Source organism: Pholcus phalangioides, unplaced genomic scaffold (assembly GCF_987345545.1).
Source record: "Pholcus phalangioides strain wild (caught in Gottingen) unplaced genomic scaffold, Ppha-v1.0 ptg000016l_1, whole genome shotgun sequence".
Lineage (NCBI taxonomy): Eukaryota > Metazoa > Arthropoda > Arachnida > Araneae > Pholcidae > Pholcus > Pholcus phalangioides.
The window spans coordinates 7880594-7907653 of record NW_028301609.1 but is presented as its reverse complement, the minus strand read 5'-3'; the positions used below and the strand labels follow the sequence as shown (position 1 = coordinate 7907653).

Below are 27060 nucleotides of genomic sequence, written 5' to 3'. Positions count from 1 at the left end.
ATCGAGACAACATAACAAAAGGAGGGGGGGGGGGTCTTTAATAGCCATTTTTTTCGATTCGTTTCTCAAACTGATCTACAACAGCTTCGTATACAGTCTTTTACACTTTAAGAAATCATTTTTTGAGGACAGTATCTCTTTAAGGAAGTTGTCAATTTTAACAGAGTTATAATAAGCACAACGAACAAAAACGTCACTTTGGACATAAGAAAAGAGGAATTTCCGCTTCTTTTTTTCGGATGCCAAGTTCATGATCAGCTTTACAGTATCAAGGTCGCAGATATCAAACAAGTTATCAAAGACACTCGAGTCAAACTCTTCGAATTCCATCACGCCTTTTACGAAGCACATTTTCAAATTGGAGGGACTGGCACGCCATACTTCCCTGAATATCTTCTCAGTCATTCTACCTCTCTTGACGTTTGAGACAAGAGCGCTCATGAACTCAGTATAGTCAGTGCCTTCTATAAACGGGAACATCACAGAAATAGTTTGAAAGAGGTATTTCTGCCAAGGCCAATTATGCATGATGGCTTTCAGAAAATCATCACCATATGATTCGAACAATAATCTTTGTTCTTCACAGCCATTCACCCGACCCAGCAAAAAAACACAAACGTCCAAGATCCCATCCGTTCTTCTGTCAAACACGCGATCGTATTCATCTAGGAATGGCATCAAATTATCCATCCATTCATCAATATCTGTTTCCTCTTCCGATAACTTCTGCCAGAAGTATTTTGCAGCCAACTTATTGCCCGTCTCAACTGCCAGATCAAGCATATTCCTGTGCACACTGTGGTCTTGATCATATATATTACAACGATCAGTCTTTTTCAAGATTCCGATCAATCTCGATAATTCGTCTTTACAGAAGCAAATCCAATACAACACAAGGTGATAATTATACTGGTGTTTCCTGCACAATTTGTCATTCTCAACACTGTCAACATCCTTCACATATTCTGGCATTTTCTTCCATGCCTCCACCACAAGATCTTCCAGACACGCTTTCGAAACCGCCACGAACATCTCTAGATCTTCCTTGTGGCGGTCAAAAACAGATCTGAGCGTTTCCGCCTCAGCAACTGTTCCTTCACTGGTCCAACAAATGCTATCTAATGTAGATAAAGCCAGGCTGAAGTTCTCCGGATCCAGCCAACCCAACAAGTGCTGGCCGATAGGCATTACATATCGCACGATGTCTTGCTCTAGCTCTTTTGGCAGTTGCAAGGCAAGCAACTTGTCCATCACTTTTTTTTCCATATCTCGATACCCCTGGTAACGGACTATAGTATACTCGGCCTCTTCATAATCATCGTACTCATCAAAACCGCGGTGATCCATCAGCGTGAAATCTATTTTTCCCATAGAGCACTGTAACTCCCACAGTTTGACAACGATTTTGGTCATTGCAGCAGCTTGTAATGATGGTACCGAGGCATAACTAAGGAAATTTCTGTCTGTATCCATTGTATAACATAAAATTCCTTCCAGTTCGTCACAACACAACTAAAAAGAAAAAGAAAATAATTAGTTAGGAAAAAACACCAGCTGTGTGTATAATTTGCAAAGAAAGCAATGAAAGAGTAGTAGTCTACACACAAGAATGTAGATTTATTATTAGAGATCGGATGAAAATTTTAGGATTCGTTTTACCAGGTTGTGCATTTCATATTCCCATTTTTATTCATTTTTTGCTACTGGTCGTTATAGTTCTAATACTACAATCACGTTTTTATTGAACCCAAAGACTTCCTTTGGACGAAACCCAGAGCTTTTTTGCCTTCGCCACTGTATTCATGCCCCCCCCCCCATCCTGGAGCAGGGGCCCTAGGCTGGGATCTGTTACGGGGCCCCTTTATGCTGTATTTACAATGGGGAAAAAACAAAAAATGATGAAAATCATCCAGGGGCCCTGTAAGCCCTACCCTTGTGGGACCATGACTGCATTATCTCAAAAGAAAGTCCAGTCCGTTTTTGTCGCACCACTGTCATTTTCTGCACACGAGGGCTAATTAGACCGGGACCTGCAATTTATTGCCGATTCCGAACGGCAGGCTTGTTTTTTATACTCATCGAGAGGTTGGTGCACTAACCTCTCGATGGAGGACTCCCTGCGATAGCAATTTTTTGCTGCGGTCAAGTCGCCGTTTTTTGTTTCACCCCCTGTGCCAGGAAAGTTTTCTGACAAGGACGAACCGGGTATCGAACTCGCGACACCTCTAAACATCCTGTGGTACCTTAGGCGAGTATATTATCTGCCGGGCTACCGCGCCCAAGAAAGTCCAGGTTTTAATTTATTATTCCAGAGAATATTTATTTCTACAACTGTCGTATCATTTAAAAATCGAGCTCTGGTCAGGGTTGGCAAGATATTTACCATGTTTTCCTCACGGTTTTTTCACCTTGGGAAAAATCCATGTTTTTTACCGCTTTCGGAGAACAAAATCACTGTTTATGCCATTTAGAACATTTAACTACTGAGAGATTCTTTGTTTTTTTCTGAACAAAATGTATAATTTTAAGCCACTTATCGTGCACACACAGGAAAGAAAAATTATTATATTCTTACTAGCATGACTATTAAAGTGCCTGAATACGCTCATTTCATATTATAAATTCTCTTGGCATAAACATATTTTTATCATATGTTGATGTGGATAGAAGTAAAAAATAAAAATAGGCTTTAAATTCTGGTCAGAATATCTCTTTATAAATAGGCTTTTAAAAAGCAATCTTATTACATCACGTATGTAATGAACCTTATTTGAGGGCTTGACAAATTCCAGACGCTTACATGGCGACAAAGAAATCGGTATTGGCGACTAAAATTTTCTGTGTAATTACTAGCTTGGGCAAAAATATGGCACTCACGGTCATTTTTGTCGCACTGGTCATTTTTCGCACACATGAGGGCTAACTTCACCGGGACCTACAATTCATAGCTGCCAACTTTTGAAAATGAAAATTCGGGAGATTTTCGCGCACACCCGTATTTTATGCTAAAACCACTCCCTAATAAATACAATAGGGATTTTTCAAACATAAAAGTTAAAGCGTAGGGAATAAAATCCCTACTCAAAAACTGAAGTCAAATTAAAATAGGGATTTTACACACATGGAAGTTAAACCCTTGGGAATAATATTCCTACGCAAAAAACAAGTGAAATTGGAGGCCAAAAACTTCAATAATATAAAAATAAATATTGTGTTCAATCAGAAACGCTGTGAACAAACATTCTGAGCGAATGACCCCAAAATCATCGGAAGATGAAGGAAAACACCGTCAATTTTTGAAGAACACTGACTTTTTGTGACACTTGCTTGATGGTCTTTTTTTTCATTTCACGAGTGATGATGGCAGTCTTTCCATGACCGATGTTTATGTCCGTAACACAACTTGTACAAAAAGGGAAAGTCGGCCCTCTTCTGGAACGTTTGATGAAAGGAAATTCATCGGAATAAGTATCTTTAAAATTGATTAAATATGTTTTTGCTTATCAGTATTCATGCTTTGTTATATCGCACGTACGTAACTTCAACAAAAGAAATTTTGACCATATACGCGTCACTATAATCTTCAATTATTATCCAGGACTATTCAAGGGCGTAGCCAGGGGGGGGGGGACTTGGGGGTCTGGTCCCCCCCCCCCGAAATGTGAGAAAATGACCGAAAAAAGGGAAAAAGATGGCCAAATCCATTGTTCTGTCACTTTGGTCCTCCCCCGAAATGAAAGTGGTCCCCCCCCCCGAACGAAATTTCTGGCTACGCCCTTGGGACTATTGGCTGCTAAGCCATTTCCCTGCAGGATAAGACAAGCAACTTCCTTGTTACCATCAGAGGGTTTGTAAAACTTCCTTAAAAAGGGAATTTCCCCATTTACGACGTGTGACGTCATTTCGAAAGGGAAAAAAAAGAGGCTTGATGCCCCACAAGAAATTTCTTAGGGATTGTTTTCATAAGCGGGGATTTTTTTTAATGAAGTAGGGAATGTTTACGGACAATTAGGGATTTTTGTGATTTTCGTAAAAATTCGGGAGATTTAAGAACTTTTCGGGAGGTCGAGCGATGAAGTTAAAATTCGGGAGATTCCCGAAAAATTCGGGAGACTTGGCAGCTATGTACAATTTATTGCCGATTCCGAATGGCAGGGTCCAACATTTTGCATTTTTATACTCAGCGAGAGGTTGGTACTCTAAGTCCTGGGCGAGGGAGTTCCTGCTGTAGCAATCTTTTTTTATGGTCATATTGTCACGGTTTCTTTCATAACCCGCCATCAGGAAGGTTTCTGACGAGGACGAACCGAGCATCGAGCAACACTTCTAAACATCCTTTGGTACTTTAAGGGAGCATCTTATTGGCCCGGGCTACTACTCCCAAATTGCGCTTGGCTAATAAAATATTTGGCTGGCGTATAGATTTTTCTTTGATCTGTCAAGTCCTGCCTTGTTGATAAACAGTCTGGTAGTATGTCAACCAGATTTTGACCAGCCAAAATTTTTCGTGTGAAAAACGAATCAACAAATCAACATTGGTTGTACAAATCAACCTTTCTTCATGATTTTGTACAAACAGGTTAGCAAAAAAAAAACTTGGGAAGTATTATTTACAATCTAATTTTGTGTGTGTGTGAAAAATTTTAACTAATAATAATTCTCGTGGTTGACTATCCGAGTGTGACAGGGGAAACTTTATGATGGCTCTGACGTTAGTGTCGGAATTGATAAATATAATATTACCATTACATACTTCCCATAGCATTGGGGGAGGATACAACAGGCCAGCATTCCAGTAAATAATCTGAAGGTAATCGGTAGCTTCAAAGTTAGTCTTAGGTAGCATGAAGTGTCTGAACTGAACAGAGCAAACCGATCACAACCAGGCTCTATCACATTAGCGATGCAAGCCGAGTGCTCAGAAGGGCGCTGTCGTGCCGAAAAAACTCCAGTCGGTAGTCCGGCCAGTTAATCAAGGGATCAAGAGAAAAGAAAAGTGAGAAAATTAAAAATGTAACAGAAAATAACAATTTAGCTAGGCTAATGAAATTAAGCTTAGCATGGAGTGTTCAATAGTTCTTAATTCGAGGCAGATTATATTGCTTTTAAAATTCTTCTATACCCAATATCTCTCGAACGTGTTCCCTGTCATCAATGATCATAGCCAATAGTAAATTTTGGTGGCCAAAGAACGCATTATGTTCAATTACAACTTGAAGGATAAATAAATACCGCAAAGTTTGAACTGCTAGAAAAACATGATTAGTATGTCACTAAAATACTTTATTTTTTATGTGGAACTGTGACAGAGGACCAGGATCTAGAATCTGGATCTCGATCCAGATCCTCTGGACAATGTCTAATACATACAGTACTGCTGGCCTTTGCACAACAACTGGCTACTTCTAGAACCATTTCATTTCATATCGCGTATCACACAGGCTCTATCGACCATTGTCAATTTTAGCCATTGCCCCAGATGAGAGGGCTGAGCGGTGTCAGGTGCTTTATTATGCATTAAAAATACATGAATATAAAAAACACATTATTAAAAGAAAAAAGCATATACAGATTTAAATATTTCTGTTATAAAATTTATTTCAATGAGCTCTTATGATAGCTCTATTGAGCTTGAGCCATTTGTTGTTCTCTGCAGCCAAGCGCCAGGTTCTGAACCATGTTTTCCCTCGATGGCTTGTTGGCTCGGGTAAGCCTCCGCTGTGGCCAGGTCCACACGTCTTCCCTCGTTGGCTTTACTTCTAGAATTTCTTTTTTTCAAACCGAGCACAACTCAGGTCTATCACCATCTATGGGCGATTTACTACCTAGTGAGTTGTGCCGGAAGTGTAACTGTGTGTGTGTGTTCCTAACAGTCTGAGTGCATATGTAGTGTTGTGTTTGATTTTTTAGTGCTGCCATCTATATTTCAGAAGGGAAGTGAGTGATGTGTTATGATTGAATCACATTTGTTCTGTTTGTGGGTCTGTTGCTCTCTGTGGCGAGACTTTTTAAAGGGAGATCAGCTCGCATTTGCGCCTTGAAGTTGGGAACCACAGAAAACCAACTTCAGCCGACCACCATATAGCGGCACTTCTAGAATCATTCATTCATACAAACTGAGCACAACTCCGGTCTATCGCCATAAGCAATTTACTACTGATTGAGTTGCGACTTCTAGAATCAAATAATCTCATTATTCATACTCCCCCCACAGTGAGCTTTACAAACTCAGTAAGCTCTTATCCAATTGGTCGAGAGAAAGATTTTGGCTCTGTGGGTGCACCATCTATATGCTGAAAAATATGACGGAAAGGGAGTTCGTTGAAATGGAGTAGACACACGAACCACTGTAGTGGTCTTCCCACTCGCAATTCACATGTGCTCCAGTCCCACTCAGGAGCAGTCAAGATGTGCCTGACTTTTTACCGAATCCTCAACTAAAGTATAAGGAGATGAAGCTAGAGATAGCTACACCAATTCTACGCTGTTATCAAAATTAGTCATGCCGAATTTCTTCCAAAAGTCAGATTTCAAATGTGAACACTTGGAAAAGAAACAATAGAAGAAACTGTAAACCACTAAATCCTTGTCAATTTTGGTAACTATAATGTACACTTCCCTTGTTGCCTCCATAGGCGGAGATAGACTTGAAAGTCTGGGAAGACACGATGATTGCTGGGGAATGATGATGTCAATTCATATATAGGCCTATGCAAATACATTAGATCAGTCAGCCTTACCTTTGATATTGGATGATCTTTGGCCATGGTTGCCTCCTTATAGTGAAGGAAGATGTATGACAAAAAAAAAAGTGCTTTCTGCTCAGTTCTTGATCAATTTCTCTTTTCCGAGAGACTCTCAAAGGGTCTGTGAAATGTATTGTGTACATTAAAAAAAATATCATACTTTGTGATAAACATCAGACAGTTTCATTCTAACACCTCACAATGGCTGATTGACAGACACTAAATTTTAGCTTAAAGAGGGAAAAGGGTCTCGTTTTAAAATTTAAAAAAAAAAAGAAGAATGATTGAACATTTTTGCAATCAATTATATGGGGAAGAAAAATGGTTGTCCCGTTTTGCACAATATAGTTTACCATATGTCCCATTCAACCAAGTGAGATATATGGTCACCATACTTGCAAACAAGACTTTTTCGAATATAGTTACCATTCGGTTATTGTTATCAGAAACCCAGAATCCTGGATGTGATCACATAAAGCGCCGTCGACGACACTTTACAATCAGACTGTTTCTGAAGAGGAACAGCTATAGTATAATCCTTTTCTTCTGTTATTTTTTTTTTCTGTCAGCTATTACAGTCCCGTTATAAAAAAAATCTCATTGTAACGAAAACTTTAGTAGTTTTAGAAACGTAGTCTTTAAATAAGTTTACATAGGAATGTATTGCGAATTCCGATGTTACGAAATGAAAAATCTGTTATAACGAATTAAAAAAAAAAGTTTCTGAAAATCAACAACACAGTACAGAATGTGAAACAGATTTTACGGAATCATTTTTTCAAAGAATTAATTTGCTTAATTGGTGGGAGAGAAGGGTTGTTTTTCTATGGCTTGTGAAAAGAAATTCTAACTAATACGGTGCGTGAAAAAAAGAAATAAAAAATCTGCAGTAGACCAGTCGCTATGCATTAGGAATGTTTCATGTTTGTTCCATTTCAAAAAGAGTAGTCTCAAAAGGAAACAATTTTCAATTGAAGAAAAACTTAAGCCCATTTCTGAAGTTTATGCTGGAGAGGAGTAAATGAAAATAATATACATGGCAATAAAAAATACGACACATCTCAATCTACTCTTTCAACGTTTTTGAAAAATCAGACTAAGTTTGAATTTCAAAATCTAACAGCAGTTATAGGATCCCATGGAAAAAAGGACTAGACTTTTTCCAATCTTTAAGATGTAATAGTCTTTGCAGGACATTCGTTCACAGCATTTACCAGAAACATAGGCCTACATGGTTTCAGGATATTCATTCCCGAAATGTGCCAGTCACCAGCTCACTGATATGAGTAAAGACTTTGGAATATGCATGTGGTGCTGGATGCAAAATCTTTCAAGCATTTTTTTCAAAAATTGCACACGTTTGAGCAAGCGTATACTTTAGAGGAATTTGTTGTTTTCTCGGCTTCTTAAATTCCAAATACTTGTGTGTGTGTGTAAAAATACAGTAAAACCTCAATAAGTCGTCACCTCATGTTATCGAAAATTTATGATGGATTAAACGGAGTGACGACTTAAGCGGAATGCCGTCAGTTTTAATGTGCAATCTTGTGAAAAAAATCATATCAATTTAAAGTAATGACATTTATTAAAGTATGAATCAAAATTACAATATTAATATCATTTATAGATTGCAAAAGAATATAAATAATAGCAATTTTTTACCTTTTGATCTCTTATTACTTAACTTATTGTGGTAAAATATACTGGTACACTTTGATTTATACTAGTAATTTTTAATTTAGACTAACCTATTCTAACAGAGCAACTGTTAGAATAGGTAGCTTTGCTTTTCTCCATAACAGAACTCTCTATTGCACATTAATTTTACATATACATCAAATTTAATTTTAGTGTTTCAATTCTTCATCAGTAGTTCATGATAAAACTACAAGGTAATCTTGAACACAGGATCTCGAACTCTTTTGACGTGAGGTGGGGGCCCTGGGCAGTGAAAAGTAAACAGAGGACCTCAACTTGGGAAAGAATGTCTGATTTTTTTCAACAAAGATGGTTTAAATTTGAAACCCTAAATTAGTAGGGCCCATGCAGAAATGAGATTTAGCTTGCACAGTCCCCAACGTTTCAAAAACCTTAGTCGGCAAATGAACTTCCCCAACATAACCTTCGTTACTCAGCCTAAACTGTCCTGTTTGAGTATATATGATTTTATGGTTGCTTTTAAGCATATGACAATGCTGTTAACAAACTCTTCTTTTTTTTTCAAATGAGAGCCATAAAAATAGCCTTGTTTCTCTCTCTTAAACTTTTTCATGGTGACGAGTTAACCAAAATTAGCGACGAGTAAACAAGAGTTTAATAGCATTGTTGTCTATGAAAGCTGGAAGGGCCTGAAGAAAAATTATGACTTAACCGGAGTGACGACTTAACGAGGTTTTACTGTAATAATACAGATTATTTGCCTCAAATATGCTAAAAAATTACTTGTTCCAAAAAAAAATTCAATACCTACTTCATTTGACTTGCTTTGAGTAATTTTTTAAACTTGACTTCATTCGTTCATTCTCTAGAACGTAAATAAGTAATAAGTAACAAAGAATCAACTTCAGCTGCAACAAATTTTTTTAACGAATGTTAAAATTCATAAAATCAGAAATTTCTTTATAACGAAGTGATTTATTCAGCAACTCGGAGTTTGTTATAACGGGATTCGACTGCATTATCTCCTTCTAGTTGCCATTTCCTGCTACTGCATATCATCTGGAAATAAATGTTATCACCCCCTCCCACAGAGACATACAGTGTTTGAATTAATTGAGTCATTACAATTTTGGAGCTTATTTCTTGTTTGTTCATTTACACATTGCTTCGTATATAACACGAATATATATTCGTTTCTCACAGTATGTTGCATTCAGTTATCTTGTTGAAATAGCTTGCTTAAGATTTATTTCTCTCCGGTTATGCATTCATATCTCCATTTTTAATTTTTTGCGTACTGAGCGTTATAGTTTTTATTGAACCTAGAGACCCAGACAGCTTTTTTTTGTTGACCGTTGTTTTATTATTTCAATTAAATTTATTATTTTCAATCCTGAATCTGATTTAGGACATTACATTCTAAATCTCAATCCTTACTTAGTCCAAAAATGTTTTATTTTCAAATCTGCATCCATTATTTCGTCTAAGAATGTTTTGTTATCGTTTTTGTCATTTTTTTTCGCTTTGATAGCCAGGGTTTTTCCCCCTTACTGGCAACTTTTTTTTTTCTTTGGCAAGAAAAACAGCTGAAAGCATGACTGTATCACTCTTGGCAGGAGCGAATCCAGGATCACGTGAGAGGAGGGGGTGTATTGTTGTCATGGGTGGAGATATGCCCCCCCCCCGCAACATCAAAGGTGGAGTCGACTGATCTAATGTATAAATGTATATATGAATTGACATCATCATCATCGTGTCCCCCCCCCCCCCCAGATTTCCAAGTCTATCTCCGCCTATGATTGTTGTGTTTGATTGTCCCATATTTTACAGAACACACAAATTTTCCCATATTATATTATTTGGATCTTGGCAGGGGAAGGCAGTCTTTCTCACTGCCCCTCTCCCCCAGGTCCATGCCTGAGAAGAAGCAAACATCTTCAGCTACAAATTGAGCGAAGACAGCTATTTCAGCTGCACATGAGCCAAGATAGAGATCTTTAGCTGCAAATGAAACCTAGGCATATATTTTTATATTTTTAGCTATGAATGAAACCAAGGTAAACATGTTCACCTTCAAATGAAGCAAGATCGAGTGTCTTCAGCTACAAATGGAACGGTAGCAGACAGTTTAAGCTACAAATGAAGCGAAGGTAGACATCTTCAACTGCAAATAGAGCAGAGGCGGGAGAACCAAGGCAACATATCGACGAAGCAATTTATTGTGCAGGTGCATCAGAAATATTGTCCCATATTCTACAGCACAGACAAATTTTCCCCTATGGGAACAGCTTCGGTATAGGGGACAGGTTGGCGATTTTCGGCGACTTTTTTTTTCGGTGCCAAATATGTCCGACGACTCCATCAGAAGTCGCCAAGGCCGTTAGACACATTACGAGCGCCGAAAAAAAAAAATCGCCAGCATAGAAAACAATATGAAAAATTTTATCACAAAAAATGAGTAACTTTGCCTGGTTTTAATTTATACAAAAATTTCCACGTTTTTTAACCTTCGATATCAAATCCATGTTTACTAACATTCCCATCAGCGGTGCAATTTCTTTCCTGAAACAACGGCTGCAAGAATTCCACTTCTCCTCGATTGAAATCGAAGAAATATGTCAACTCACCCAACTTTGTGTATCGCACAATTATTTTTCAGTGTTTGGAAAGTTTTACCGCCACACAGAAGGTCTTGCCATGGGCAACCCACTCTCGCCTATCCTCTGTGACATATATATGGATTTTTTCGAAACAAAACTTTTGGAAACCCACCACTTCAAACTTTGGATCAGGTATGTTGATGACACATTCACTTTAGTTGATGAGACTGATGTTAATGTCACTGAGTTATTCAATTTTATGAATTCTATTGACCCACATATTGAATTCACCTATGAAATGGAAAAAAATAATATGCTGCCTTTTCTCGACGTGCTCATTAAAAAGACAGACACTGAATTTCATACATCTGTGTACCGTAAGCCATTCGCTATCTCCATGCCACCTCATGCAAAATCCTTTCATCCTCCCAATCAGAAACTTTCTGCATTTTCTTCTTTTGTTCATCGAGCACTAAAACTTTGCAGTGATTCAGCCTCCCTCCAGAATGAACTCAATATCCTTCATGACATCGCTTCTAATCGGGGTTTTTCACCTTTTATCATCAACAAGGTCCTCAGAAAAATGACCCAGACATGCACCACGAACCTGCTCCCAGCTGACTCAAAACAGTTTTCTAATACCGTTGTTCTTCCATTCGGTTCTTCAAGTTTCATGATCTCTTCTATCTTCAAGAAATTTGACTTCCATACAATATTCCAGCCAACAAATATACTCACCTTTTCCCATCTGAAAGATCCTATCTCACCCTCCAAAGAATCTGGTATCTACTTCATCCCATGCAAGAATTGTGAAAATGGATATATTGGCCAAACTAGAAGAAATCTAAATATTCGAGTTCTCGAACACCGAAAGCATGTTGAGAAGGGACGGACGGATAATTCGGCTATTGTCCAACACTGTTGGCAACATTCACATTATTTTGATTTTGACAAAGCATTTGTTTTTAAAAAAGCAACACACAATTCGGAATTGAATTTTCTCGAGGGATACTTCATCAGAACATGCCAGAATTTCCTCGTTAATGATGGAAGAAACACACCACCTATTTCGTCAGCTTGGACAGGCTTTATTAACCTCAGTCATGAAAAAACTTTCAACACTTTACAACAGATGGCTCCCCAATTCGCATCCAAAGACCACTCGGACGCAGCAAATACAAAGGCGAACTCTTCGGACGACCAGACGTAAACATCACTCTTCATTCGTGTGAGTTCTGACCACGAGGTCCTGATGACGGCTCTCCATTGAAGAGCCGAAACGCGTCGACCAATTGAATTTATTTGTCTTGAAAAACGTGGCAATTTTTGTATAAATATGAAAAATATCATGAAACACAAGAGAAATGGAAACGTAAATAACAGCTGAATTGAGCGAGCATAAAAATGCTAAAACCAACAAGCATAATTATAATAAAAAAATAATATCCTTATATCCGATACTCATAAAAACGGCAATTCGTTATAAGCGATGTTTTGGATTATAAGCGGGTTCAGCTGTGTAATCAAGAAGCCTACCGAATCGGAGATCTAAAATTTACTTATTTAGAAAACAATTGACCTATTTCAATGACATATTAAGTATAATAGGCCGAAGAATTTACTTTCATTTCACTTATAATGTAAAGAAAATGAATAAACCATAAATACCTCTCAACAATGAAGAAGCCTCTAATCAACAAAGCAAAGATCTCCCACGTTTTTCAATTTAAAAAGCTCGTTTTGCATTATCCATTGGTATTGGCTGCTAAGGTTTTCTATAACACGATGCATTTGTATCACAAACTATGTGACCATATGACTTATTTTTCCCCGGACAAATTTGTTTTTTTTTTATGATATGGGGCCGTTCAAGTATTAAGTAAGGTAAGTAAGGAAATTTTTAGCCATTTTCGACCTTTCCCTCCCCCCCCCACTTGTCAACGAAACTCTGAACCCCCCTTGGCAGCAAAATTTCGTCAGCACTGCTACCTCCTAACGCATAATGATCGGATCAGAAACATACGCGAGAGGGGGGGGGGGCATAGGGGAATCGTGCACCTCCCTTTCCCCCCCCCCCCCCCCACCAGATGAAAATTTTTTTTTTTTAAATTAAAATTCCGAAAGAAAATACCTTTATATATATATAATTTCTGTTAATTTCAATGCTGTTTCAAGGACAAGAACTCAAAACTTCTGTTCAAGAATCTCAAGAGAAGGCCGCCTGGCAGTCCAGTGGTTAGGGAGCTAGCTTCTGACTGCGCAGGTCTGGGTTCGGATCCCGGTTCGGGCATGGATGTTTACTAACACTAACAAATTCCCTGGACGGATCATGCTGATCCCTTGGGAATACGTGAGGATCACGTTATTAAAAAGAATTTCATTGCGACCCTTGGAGAAGAAATAGGGATAGATATAGATAGTTAAATCTTATATTTTTCTTCTCAATGTTGCGACCCAGCCTTTAAGCCGTATATGGTAGACCCTAGACACGCGGACCAAATGTAGCCCTGAAGGTTATCTGACGTGGCTTCCCCCCTAAAACCCAATTTTGTAAAAATAAACTAAGCGGCACATTTACAGATCTCTTAAATGACCCGTGGCACAATTCCAGAGCATTTAATTGGCTTGTGGCACATTCAAATATCACTTAAGTAACCCGCGACACAGTTTCAGAACACTTCGTGGCACATTTAAGGTTTCCCTTGAGTGACATGCAGGGCCGCAACTAGGGGGAGGGAGCAGGCGGTTCTCGTGCCCCGGGCGCTAGACCCGAGGGGCGAAAATTTCATTCTCAAGGGGGAATTCTCAATTCTTTCAAGGGGGCGTCAAAATGTGCGCTTGTCCCAGGTGACGAAGCATCTAGCTGCGACCCCGGTGACATGTGGCACAATTTTAGAGCACTTAAGCGCCCCCCCGCAGTGCGCTTCTACACATCACTCAAGTTACCCGCGGAACATTCCCTGATTACGTAAGTGATCTGTGGCATAATTACGGATCAACGGATCACTTGAGTGATGCGTTGCACAGTTCCAGAGCACTTGAAGGATCCGTGAAACATTTAGAGATCGCTGAAGTGGCTCTGTAAGGGATTTATCATTGGGGGAATGTTAATTCAGGTGCTCACAAACTAGCAAAAGATTTTTCTCGTTTTTTGGCGCAAAGAGTAAGATGTCATTAAGAATATTTCATATTTTCATTAAGGGTGGTTGATGACGTAAGCATCATGCAACTCGCTCCTTCGCTCTTGTCATGAAAATGAAAAGTCAGCAAATCGAAACCCCCCCCCCCGATGTTGACGTAATACTTGAATGACCCCTATGCACAACAAACCCCCTTCCCCCTTTTACGACGAAATAACAATTTTTCTCGTCTAGAGCGGTTTTTTTTATGCTGACCATATTTCCTCGAAAAAAATACATGAAATCGGTAGGTTTTTTTTAAATCACATGATGTCTCCCTCTTTACGAAGCATGTGTCACACCCTTAGAGGAGGAAATAGAACTTATATTCCTCCTCGATGGTCACACCATTGAAAGATTTGAGGAGCATACAAACTGTATCCAAGACAGAGCCAAAACTAGAGAGGGCAGTAGGGCAACTGTCCCGATTTGCAAAATTTAGGGGTTGCGACAATTTTAGGTGGGAACTGGTGGGAGGAAAAACATGCAGGGCTGCCCTTATCAGACGCGGGGCCAGGTTTGAGAGTAACTTCGGGCCCCCTTGGATTTCATATTGTTGCGATCTATAGATGATAGATGGCGCGATTTGTTATGGCTCTCAAAAATATCGAAATCTGTTGGCAACAGCAGATGATACCGGTTTCGGTTTACCGCAGAGACGTGCTATTGGAGGAGAACTGGCGGAGGGCTGGCAAGAACATTCCAGAGGGTTCCGCCCCCACCCGACAGTGGTCCCACAAACGTGGTACTATGAAATAGAAATTTGTGGAATATTCTTTTTCTCGAAGTTTCGGCCAGACCTATAAATAGCGAGGCGATCACAAGAGGAGAGATTCCAGATTAGAGAGATTCGATGAAAAGTCAGTTGTGATTGAACTTTGCGAGAAAGTTGTTAGCGCTCTGATTAGGTTGTAAATTGCTGTTCGGTAAATAAATCTGTGTTTGTCGAACCGCTTCTTGTTTTGCAATCTCGAAGTCTTGTGGAAAATTATCCGGAACAATTTGGTGTCAGGAGTGGGATAATTCAAGACTTGCATGAAAACGAGAAGAATGGACATGGACGAGATGCGAAAACAGCTGAACCAGCTGATGTCTGTGATGGCACAGATGAAATTGGGCATTGTGGAAAAGATGAACAAATCTATGGCTGCCGTCAACACGTCTATTCATTGCTGCTGTAAAGGATGACGTCACCACCTCCATTGCCGCTGTCAACACTTCTATCGCTGAAGGCAAGAAGGGTGTCACCAACTCCATCGCTGAAGTCAAGGATGATGTCGCCGCCGTTAAGCAAGACATCGCCACCGCCCTTGCCGTTGTGAAGGATGATGTTGCCGCCGTTGAAACTAGAGTGGATGGAATGGTCGACGCCGTGAAAAGGAACTCACCCAGGAAATGAACTCTGTCACGGATCGAATGACGAGAAGCTCTCAAAGAAGATACAAGAGCTAGAAAAGAAAATTCAAGAGCCCTCAAGAACTCCACGGACGCTCACCAGGTCCTGCCAGCCATAGCTGATGTCAGTCGGCCTAACATCAAGCCCTCGACGTATGATGGGAGGACATCCCGGTCAATCTACAGGACCCAGTTCAAGATGATCGCCTCAGCGAACGGAAGGGAGTGTGTACTCAAGGCCTTCCACCTAGTAGCCGCTCTCCGAGGTGGAGCTGCCGAAGTTCTTCAGACGCTCGCCGCCGAGGACCGATCCAACTATGAAGCTCTGACCAACGCACTCGACCCGAGGTTCGGAGAAAATTACCTCAAGGACTTCCACCGACTTCAGCTCAAGACCAGATAACAGAAGGCTGGCGAAACATTGCAAGAATTGGCCATGGACATCGAGAGGCTCTCACAGTTGGCTTACTCCGATCGCCTGCCGGACATCAGAGATGGATTGACCTTGCAAAGCTTCGTCGATTCCGCCATGGACCCCGACATCCAACACGCGCTGCGTCTGGGCGAGTACAAGGACGTGAGAAGTGCTCGTCTACGCTATGAAATTCGAAACAGCCCAGAAAGCTTCGAGGAAAGACAGACGAATGGTCAACAGTACTGTTGCGGAGGATGCTAGGGCGGACATCATCAGAGAGCTGAAAGAACTTCTGAAGAGTGCCAAGAACGATCGTGGGACACAGAAAGACAAGTCGTTGGGAAACGCCACGAAAAAGGCCAACCGCGGAGCGCATGCTCAGTCGCAGCTACCGGTACGGAAGATGGGCCATGCCGAGTGTACCACGTCTCACAGCCGCACGGAGCCAGGGCCGGATTAACCATTAAGCAAAATAAGCACGTGCTTAGGGCATCAGTACAAAAGGGGCACCCCAAAAAGATGTCAAATGGTTTTTTTTAAATGTACAATATTTTTCAACATCGATCATCCGATAGAAGATTCTAAAATTTTAAGAACACTTGATTGTATAGTTGAAGATCATTATCACAAGGATGGCACAAAAGATGAGAAACTAATAATATTGCAAACTAGACTTCACATTATTTTGATGAGTTTTCCGATTAGCTTTTCACAATTTTCATAAAGTACGCCCAGGGCTATCTTGACATTATCATACACACACATACGAAACGATTTTTCTGAGAGAGGCACTACTACCTAGCTAAAAATTCCTACCTACCTACCTATTTGCATATTTACTCTTGAAAATCGGAACCAGATCTAATTGTCACTTGACAGCCTAGAGAAGTGCCGAGATGGGCCCATGCAGTAAACCAAGTTCTACAGAATAAGGACATGATTTTTGTGTTTCATTAGTGGATCAACTGTGTAGTTTGATCTATAGAAGTAAAAGAAATGCTACCAAGTGTAAATTACAAACTTGAGAATGTATCTAAAAGAAAAAATACCCAATACTATAACGTTGATTCATCAGAAATAAGATACCTATAAGATGCCTATTGGCAGGGCCGCAACTGGTTACTTGGTGAGCCAGGGCAAATTACTCATTTAGGCAACCCCTCGTAATGCTGAAGGATAAGTTAAATTTGCGCCCCCTTTTGTGATGCGCCCGAGACACCAGACCCGCCGGCTCGCCGCCCCCCCCCCCCACTAGTTGCGGCCTTGCCTATTGGTAATATTATGGCCATTCTAAGATTCAATGGTTTCTCCTTGGAGTGTTGTTACAGACTTTATCTCATCAACCGTTCGTCGTGGTGGTATGGTTCTGATTTAGAAAAATTCTAAAAATATGACCAGACCACCTTGTACGAGTTTTGAAGATGAAAGTGTACACAAAATAAAAAAATTCAAATTTTTGTACGATCCCCCCCCGTCCTCTTCCTTTCAATTAAACAGTTGTTGCTCTTTCTCTTCTGATCCCACCAAACTAATTACATGTTTTTAACTGCATTATTCCCCGAGATATTTAAATTCAAAAATCGGAGACCGGTCCGGGCCTAGGAGAATTTCGAGGCCCAATACAAAAAAAAAATTTATGTGGTTGCTCCCCGACTTACAAACTTTCGAGTTACGAACGTACATCTTGAAGGGAATTTTTTTTTTCACAAAGAAAACGAATTCTATTACACTCTTTTTTTTTTTTTTTTCATTATTTCAGGAACGCGTTGATAGTCCGGATCGTAATCAAACACGACCCATTGAGAGGGGATGGCATTTAAATTAATTTTACAAAATTCATAAATTGTTAATAATAATTAGCGCGTGGTCCACCTGCTGACACTTCATCGTGGCTCGAATCATATTGAACAGACATGAATTTTTGTCATACTTCTCTTATCAAACATCATAAATGTATCTTTATCAAATATACGTTGCAATTAGATAACATATCATTTTTTGAATTGCTGTTTCTGTTTAATTAATGTAAATTAATAGAAGTAAAGGAATAAAGTACTGGAGTTCCATGACCCCTACAAGGGTGTGGCTGACAGGCAGGATCGTCGTAATAGCATCATGGGCTCCCCCCCCCCCCGATCCAAGGATTATTTTGGAGGCAATACCTGAAAAATTCAACTACGTCTCGTTATTCTGAGTCACTTCTTATCTTTAGGCCCTTTGGGCACGGCCCGGGGTGGGGGAGGCATGCGTTAAGACGGCACTGCCTAAGTTCGTACCAGGCGCCCTCCTTTTTCAGTTTTGAATCTGGTAACCCTATCTGAAGACCACATAATCCGTATTTTCACGTATTTGTTCGATCATCCATATTGTCCGAATGTTTTTGTAGAAAGAAATAATTATTTTTTCTACATAAAATATCGATTATTGTGCAAATGTACGAATTTCGTTACCGAAATTTTCGTCTCATAAAAAAATTTATGCTAAAAAAATAACAAAGAACTCTTTTTTACCATCGCAAGAGTTGCCTGAAATTTCGAGATTAGATGGCAGCAAGAGAGGCTCTCTTTCTCGTTAGCCCCGTCACCGCCTTGGCAGCATGGGTGGAGATACGGGCGGGGGGAGCGGCGCGAGGGGGGGCAAAGGTGGATTCGACTAATCTAATGTATATATGAATTGACAACATCATCATCGTGCCCCCCCCCCCAGACTTCCAAGTCAATCTCCGCCTATGCCTTGGCAGTGCCGAGAACGGTGTCCCCCATCTTTCTCGGAACATCACGTGACTCGGTGAAAACAAACACAATCCCCCGCTATTTTCCATTTATTCAGCATCGAGGGGGGGGGGGGGGGTTTCGGATTTGCTGACTTTTGATGACAAGGGGGGAGGGGGTTTGAAGGCTGCTTACAACCACCCCCTTTTTGAAGATATGAAATATTCTAAGCTGCTGACGAAATTTTGCTTTCGGGGGGGGGGGGGGAGGTCAGTGTTTTGCTGACAAAGGAGGGGGGTCAAAAATGGCTGAAAATCTACTTACGTAATACTTGAATGGCCCCTTATGGCATCCACAGGAATTTAAAATAATAAATGAAAGAGATAATTTCAGCATCGATGAGATAATTCCAGAATTAATGAAAGAAAGTATTCTAGAACTAATGAAAGAGATAATAATAAAATTAATGAAAGAGATAATAATAAAATTAATGAAAGAGATAATAATAAAATTAATGAAAGAGATAATAATAAAATTAATGAAAGAGATAATAATAAAATTAATGAAAGAGATAATAATAGAATTAATGAAAGAGATAATAATAGAATTAATGAAACATAATTCCAAAATTAATGAAGGAGAGAATTCCAAAATTAATGATATAATTTCAGAATCAATGAAAGAAATAATTTCAGATTCAATGAAAGAAATAATTTCAGCATCGATAAGATAATTCCAAAATTAATGAAAGATAATTCCAAAATTAATGATATAATTTCAGAATCAATGAAAGAAATAATTTCAGAATCAATGAAAGAAATAATTTCAGAATCAATGAAAGAAATAATTTCAGAATCAATGAAAGAAATAATTTCAGAATCAATGAAAGAAATAATTTCAGAATCAATGAAAGAAATAATTTCAGAATCAATGAAAGAAATAATTTCAGAATCAATGAAAGAAATAATTTCAGAATCAATGAAAGAAATAATTTCAGAATCAATGAAAGAAATAATTTCAGAATCAATGAAAGAAATAATTTCAGAATCAATGAAAGAAATAATTTCAGAATCAATGAAAGAAATAATTTCAGAATCAATGAAAGAAATAATTTCAGAATCAATGAAAGAAATAATTTCAGAATCAATGAAAGAAATAATTTCAGAATCAATGAAAGAAATAATTTCAGCATCGATGAGATAATTCCAAAATTAATGAAAGATAATTCCAAAATTAATGAAAGATAATTCCAAAATTAATGAAAGATAATTCCAGATTAAATGAAAGATAATTCCAGATTAAATGAAAGATAATTCCAGATTAAATGAAAGATAATTCCAGATTAAATGAAAGATAATTCCAGATTAAATGAAAGATAATTCCAGATTAAATGAAAGATAATTCCAGATTAAATGAAAGATAATTCCAGAATGAAGGAATGATATAATTTCAGAATCAATGAAAGAAATAATTTTAGCATTAATGAAAGAAATAATTTCAGCATTAATGAAAGAAATAATAATTAATAAAAGAAATAATAATTAATAAAGAAAATAATACCAGAATTAATGAAAGTAAATTCAAGAAATAATGAAGGAAAATCCAGTATTAATGAAATAAATAATTCAATTATTTATCACCTTTAGATGAGTTCTCTATCTTTTTTTTAATCTTTAAAACCCCATAGAGACCAAACTGTACATTTCTACGGACAGATTGCCAAGCGGGAACTTTGAGAGACGTGAATCGAGTCACGTGATTTCCTTGCATTTGATGCCGTCGGGGTGGCTGGATGCTCCTTCCAGTAATATATGCTCGATGCAGGCCTCAGAGAATCTCTGTCGTCTGCTTCTCTCCGGGTTACTTGTTTTGGACGTCTCTCCTTGTGTCCTGAAAAAATTACTGAACTGGCAGTTCGAACTTCCAGTTCAGTTTGTGAGCTTAGCTTATAGGGAACCGAACAAACCATCTGTCGTCTGCTCATTAAGAGGTACTTTGTTTTGGACGTCTCCTTATGCTCGAAAAAAATAACCGAACTTTCAGTTTGAATTTCCAGTTCAGTTTATGAGCTTTGTTTATAAGGAACTGAGCGAAATAAAAAATATAGTTTTTTTTTTACTTTAAACTTCCTCATCACCTCATGAGTCGCTTTTAAATTTGACATTAGATGGCAGCACATTCCTATAAAGTGGAGTGCGGAAAAATTCACTTTTTACGATCTTACCTGTCATCTGCTTGTGTGGAGGTCCTTTGTTTTACATGTCTCCTTGGGTCTTGAAAAAATTACTGAACTGGAAGTTTGATGTGATCCGTAATTATATGCCGTGGATCACTTAAATAATCTGAGAATGTGCCGTGGGTAACTTGAGTGATGTAGAACCGCACTGGGGGGGGGGGGCCACTTAAGTGCTCCAAAACTACGTCACACGTCACTCAAGGGATCTCTAAATATGGCACGGATCGCTCAAGTGTTCTGGAACGGTGTCCCGGGTCATTTAAATGATCTGAAAATGTTCCACGGGCAGCTTAAATGTTCTGGAATTGTACCACGGGACACTTAACCGATCTTTAAATGTACCGCTTAGTTCATTTTTACAAAATTAGGTTTGAGGAGGGAAGGCCACATCAGATAACCCCCAAGGCCATATTTGGTCCGCGGGCCTTTTTGCGATTTATCATTATATGGCTTAGAGGGTGGGGGTCGCTATGAATTTATTAAAGAGTAATTTTGAGTTCAGAGCCTTCAAATAACATGGAAATTAACAGAAATTGATTATAATAACACACATAAAGGTATTTTCTTCCGAAATTTCAATTAAAAAATATTTTTTTACGTTAAAAAAATATATTTTTGATCGCGGGGAGGGGGCACGGCACCCCCCCCCCTATGCCCCCCCTTCCCCCGTGTACGTCTCTGATCCCACCAATATGCGCTAGGGTTCAAAGGGGCAAAGCTGATGACGAAATTTTGCTGACGGCTAAAAAGTTGCTTACGTAATACTTGAACGGCCCCTTACGGAAATCGGTTACGATTTTGGGTCAAGTTTTCATTCGACTCTAGCGTATATCGGTACCCATTTGACCCATCGGCCCAATTTATGTGCATGTACCGAAAGGCTCCCACGTCGTACAGCAGAGCCCCTAAACCAGCTTTCCAGGGCCTCGCTGTGATTAATTTATAGTGTGAAAAATCAAAGTGATAAGAATCGTTCCGGCCCCTGTCAGCTCTGCCCTTGTGGGGGGGGGGGGGTCATCCAGAGAGGTATGTATAATATACATATATCAGCAGTGCTCCCAACACACAGGGTGGAGGTACCCGGGGGATTGCACGTATACCTTCATAGGGAAGTTAAAAGGTTTCATTTCCAGGGGCCCTCGATGGATCTCGTTGTTTTTTTTGCTGTTTAACATTGAAAAATTTGAGATAACGGAAGCCCAAGATATATCCAGTCTGGGGGCCCCAAAAAAATTGCAAATTCGGTCACGGGTAATTGAGGGGGCCTGAACTTTATTCGTTGGTAAAATGAATACAAATGAACATTTGCCGTGGCACTCACAGGGGGATGTTCGACAAGCTTCCGAGTAGGGAGCCCGTTTCATTTTGGGGGCCCTGGATGAATCTCTCATTTTTTTCTGTTATTTAACATTGTAGAATTTGCAACAGCGAAAGCCTGAGATAAAGCCAATCTGGGCACCCACTAAAAGAATGCGAATTGGTGTCCCAAGTTTTGGTTGGGGACCCTGGATTTTATTCGTTAGTAAAATGAATACAAATGAAAATTTTTCATAGAACTCGCAGCGGGGAATGACCGACAAGCTTCCAAGTCGGGGGCCCCCCATGTTTACAGGTTCCATTTTAGGGGCCCTGGATGAAGCTCATTCTTTTCCGTTGTTTAACATTGTAGAATTTGCAACAGCGGAGGACCAAGATAAATCCAGTCTAAGTCTCCCTCTAAAAATCTGCGTATTGGGTCCCCGCTACAGGATGTGGGCCCTGGATTTTATTTGCTGTAAAATTGATAAAAATGAAAAATTTTCGTGGTCTCTCACAGGGGGGGATGTCCGACAAGCCTCCAGGTCGGGGCCCCATGGAAATGTTGGCAGGTTTCATTTCGGGTGACCCTGGATGAATCTCATTGATTTTTGTTGTTTAACATTGTAAAACTTGTAACACATCGGTAGTCCGAGATAAATCCAGTGTGGGCCCCACTAAAATTCAGTGAATTGGAGTCTGGGGACCCCATGGGGAAGTTTTCTGGGGGTTACTTGATGAATGACATTTGTTTTTTGTTGCTTTATTATTGTAAAATTCGATTCTTCAGTAAGCTGGTGCTTTCACATGTCCCTTTCCATAGCACGCTGATGAAGTGGGACGAAATAAACAAGATATGTTGTGAAAAGAAAAGGGGGAGGTTGGCCGCCATAGCAACAGTTGAGAAGAGCCGCCCCCCCCCCCAGTATATATAAACTGTGTATAACTATACAAGATTCATCGAAAGACTGGTTATTTGTGGAGATGAAGATTACAAAGAAAAAAATTCATCACTGTCCCCACGGGTACTCGAACCCCGGTCTCACGCTTGCCGGACGAGTGCTCTACCATCTAAGCTACGGAAGCAGATAGAATATTTCAACCTTGGAGCGTATATATATGTTGAAAGGCACCGTACATGGACGGCGTCAACAATCAACTAATAGCTCGTGAATGACTAAGGCCAACCAGATGGCCATATGCATATAGAAAGTGTAGAGAAATAGTATAGAAAGGGGGACAGTGATGAATTTTCTTCCTTGTAATCTTCATCTCCACAAATAACCAGTCTTTCGATGAATCTTGTATTGACAAGTGGAGAGAACGTTCCTATATGTGTATAACTAGTTTTCATGGGTCCCACTCGTGGCCTGCAGGCGATGTGCGTCTCTACACCTGCGAATGTTCCCCGTATCTTTCTATTGATATATCATGTACAACAAGTGGGGTAGTGTGTGTGTGTGTGTGGGGGGGGGGGTGAAGTTTGTATGAAGGGGTCCTGCTGCTGGTTGGCTTGGTGTGGGTGGTTTACTGGTCTCGGATGTCATTGGATTTCTCCACCGTGGCCTACGTCTCCTGAGACTGACCAGCAGTTTTATCCCAGGTGTTTGTTATGAATTAAAATTTCGAAGAAGTTCTCAAGCCTCCATAGGGAAAGATCATGGCATGACAGTTCAGAGGTTCCCAGGAAGGCATGCATTTAACACCCCGAACAACAGTCGATGTTGCCTCGCCCCGGGGCAATCGTCATCTAGTGCTTTTTCAGCTTCAGTGCTTTTGCCCCTTTTTCAGCTCATGGCCCCCTCTACCCTCACCAAAGAGGGAGTTCCAGGAGTCAAATTATATGGTAAAAAAATGGTCTGTGTAAAATACGGGACGATCCAACGAATCTGCCAGATAACTCGACCCTCCCAACATATCAACCGTTGTTCTGGCGGCCCTCCATACTTAGCTGTAAATAACAGCTTACATATGAAAATCATAGCACCAGATCCCATATCCCCTCCCTCCATTATAGACATGAAGACCCGGGTCATACCCACACAGACCCAAGGGTTAAGATGCCCCTGGGACGGATTCTGAAAGTAGTAATATTTTTCAACCATGTTTCATTTTTAAAGCTTTGCTTCTGATTTTCTCCCGTGGCCCCCTTAGAACATCCCAGGACCGCAAGAAGGCCATATGGCCCCAGGTTGAGAACCACTGGTCTACAGATATCTATGATATCCATGCTAGTCTACTATGGAACATCAACAGTGGAAGCATCGCCGAATGAAACTACATTCACCTTGTGCGCACTATTGGTACCTCCAGACCAGATGGTAACTCCAACGAGGGGGGGGGGGGGGGTTCAAGGGGAAAAAATTGCTAGCTATCTTTTCTAGTCTACCGTTTCGTTTGATGCTCTAAGCATGGTTTTTTTTTTTTTGGATTAATATAGCCGCTCTGTTATTGTTTAACAGCAGAAAAAAGGGAAGAAGTCTTACCTTTTTTTTTTCGGAAGCTCAGTAGTAAAAATTGTCAAAATTTAGAATTTACACATTGTATTCCGGAATATATGAGAGAATGATTCTGAGATGGGGTGGTGTTTATGAATGAAAAATTCTCAAGGCTCCCTAGGGAAACAAGACAGTTCAGAGGTTTCCAGAAAGGCATGCAATTAACACTCCAGAGGACAGTCGAAGTTGCACCGCTTCGGGGCAGTCCTTGTCAAGGGGAGTGCTAACCTTCTCTCCTTTCTTACAACACAATAAAATGTGGAACGCTTCACGATTTTGCGTGTCATCCTTGCGCACTTGGGCCATGCTAATCTTCTCTGTATCGTTCCAATTTTAGTATATGTACTGCCGAAGCGAGTACGCTTCGGGGCAGTCATCATCTAGAGATATCTATGCTAGCATGCATGTAGCTACAATCGGTGAAATTTACAGAAAACTTGTCCATTGAACCTACAACAAATCGTATCGTTGTTCTGGATCAGGAGAGATTATCTTTTGTTCGCAATACATCACTGAAATCAGCGTTTGTCAAAGTAGATATTCGAGGTTACAGATTTTGATTAACATTTGATTTCGCAGAAAAAAAAATCCTATATTGTGACATTGCCTCTGTCTACACCTACAGGATACCTATATTTCATGGCGAGGTTTCAAGCGCTGAGATTGGTGAAGTGAAAAATCGAAGTTGCCGAAACCTACTAAAATTACTTTGACGAACGCAGATTTCAGTGTTGTAAACAAAAGACTGAATTTCTCCTAAACTAGATCACCAATTTTATACTAAGGCCACTCCCTAATAAACACAAAAGGGATTTTTCCAAATAAAATAGGGATTTTACACGCATGGAGAAGTTAAACCCTTGGAAATAAAATCCCTATACAAAAAACAAATGAAATTGGAGGCCAAAACTTCAATGGTGATCTAAAAAAAAATAGTGTTCAGAACGATCAGAAACGATGTGAACAAACATTCTGCGCGAATGACCCCAAAATCATCGAAAGGAGAAAAAAGCGTCAATTTTTGAAGAACACGTGACTTTTTGTAACATTTGCTTGATGTTTTTTTGATTTCACATGGGTAATGATGTCAGTCTTTCCACCATGACCGATGTTTATGTACGAATACAACTTGTACAAAAAAAAAGTCGGCCCTTCTCTGGAAACGTTTGATGAAGTTCATCGGGGAATAAGTATCTTTAAAATTTAGATATTTTTTTTGCTTATCAGAATTTTTTTGTTATCGCACGTACGCAACTTCAACAAAAGAGGAAGTTTTGACCACATGCGCGTCACTATAATCTTCAATTATTATCCAGGAGTATTGGCTGCTAAGCTATTTCCCTGCACGATAAGATAAACAACTTTTCTTGTTACCATCAGAGGGTTTGTAAAACTTCCTTATAAAAAGGAATTTCCAATTATTTCCCCCCCCCCCATTTACAACGTGTGACATCATTTCGGAAGATAAAAAAAAAAACAGAGGCAAGACTGACTTTTTCTCTCAGCACTGCCAAGGAGAAGACCGCTGACGTCATACTCCCTCCTACTCGATGGTGCAAACCAAAGCTGTATTAAAGATCTTAAAGATTAATCTTGAGCCGCTTTGGTGCAAATATCTTGTATGTTCGTGTTTCAGATTCCGAAAACCCGCGTCGTCTCCGATTGGTTAAAATCCGAACTTTTTTTTAGCTTGAAATTCGGTTTTTTAATCAATCGGAGACGACGTGGGTTTTCGGAATCCGAAATACGGACGCGCTATATGCAGGGCCTTTTTAAGAGCATCGTGGGCCCCCGGGCTAAGTGATTTTTCTGAGGCCTTACCAGACAAATTCCCGAAAAATTCAATTACTTCTCTTTTTTCTGAGGCCCCTCTTCTCTTGAGGTGCCCGGGTGGGCGCAAACGTTAAGACGGTACTGGCACTATGTTGACACCCAAATGCAGGAAACCTTGGCAGAACCGGTTATCTTGATGAATTCTACAAAAAAAAAAACCGGAAACATACACAAAGGTTTTCTACAACTTAAGTTACAGCATGACTCAATGACGTCATCAAAAGTTAGAGGGAAATTTCAGAGAACCCCGATTGGCGCAGAAGCACCAAATTTTCTCGGAAAATCAACGTTATGGCGCAGTATGTAGCAGGAAATTACTAATGGCGCAACAATCCCATCCCTGCGCTTGCCCCAGACAAGGTTACGGCCCTGCCAAGCACCATCTACGCTTCGGACGAGCACCTACACCAGGGCTTAGAGATGTAAAATTCGAGAACACGTATAGCTTGAGAATTGCACATAATCTTTAGGAGAATACTCTCATCGAGGAGA

The 27060-nt window shown here is 39.8% G+C and overlaps 1 protein-coding gene, 1 non-coding gene and 1 pseudogene across 4 annotated transcripts; all 3 read right to left on the bottom strand.

Moving 5' to 3' along the window:
* Positions 1 to 13: 13 nt before the first annotated feature.
* LOC149074985 (uncharacterized) lies at positions 14 to 20580 on the bottom strand. 3 transcript variants are annotated; one of them, XM_089245954.1, is made up of 2 exons: positions 12674 to 12877; positions 14 to 1512 (listed from the first exon to the last, which is right to left on the bottom strand). In XM_089245954.1, exon 2 carries the CDS (start codon positions 1471 to 1473, stop codon positions 76 to 78), a length of 1398 nt encoding a protein of 465 aa, XP_089102080.1. In that variant the 5' UTR covers positions 1474 to 1512; positions 12674 to 12877; the 3' UTR covers positions 14 to 75. The 3 variants fall into 3 exon arrangements, with proteins under 3 accessions (XP_089102080.1, XP_089102082.1, XP_089102081.1); XM_089245956.1 differs by lacking the exon at positions 12674 to 12877 and adding an exon at positions 20346 to 20580 and having other exon boundaries at positions 33 to 1512; XM_089245955.1 differs by lacking the exon at positions 12674 to 12877 and adding an exon at positions 9217 to 9244 and having other exon boundaries at positions 33 to 1512.
* A 4356-nt stretch (positions 20581 to 24936) lies between these two features.
* LOC149074984 (U6atac minor spliceosomal RNA) lies at positions 24937 to 24985 on the bottom strand (annotated as a pseudogene).
* A 2-nt stretch (positions 24986 to 24987) lies between these two features.
* Positions 24988 to 25096, bottom strand: LOC149074983 (U6 spliceosomal RNA). Its single transcript, XR_016194325.1, has one exon. It is a non-coding gene; the product is annotated as a U6 spliceosomal RNA (small nuclear RNA).
* Between the last annotated feature and the right edge of the window lie 1964 nt (positions 25097 to 27060).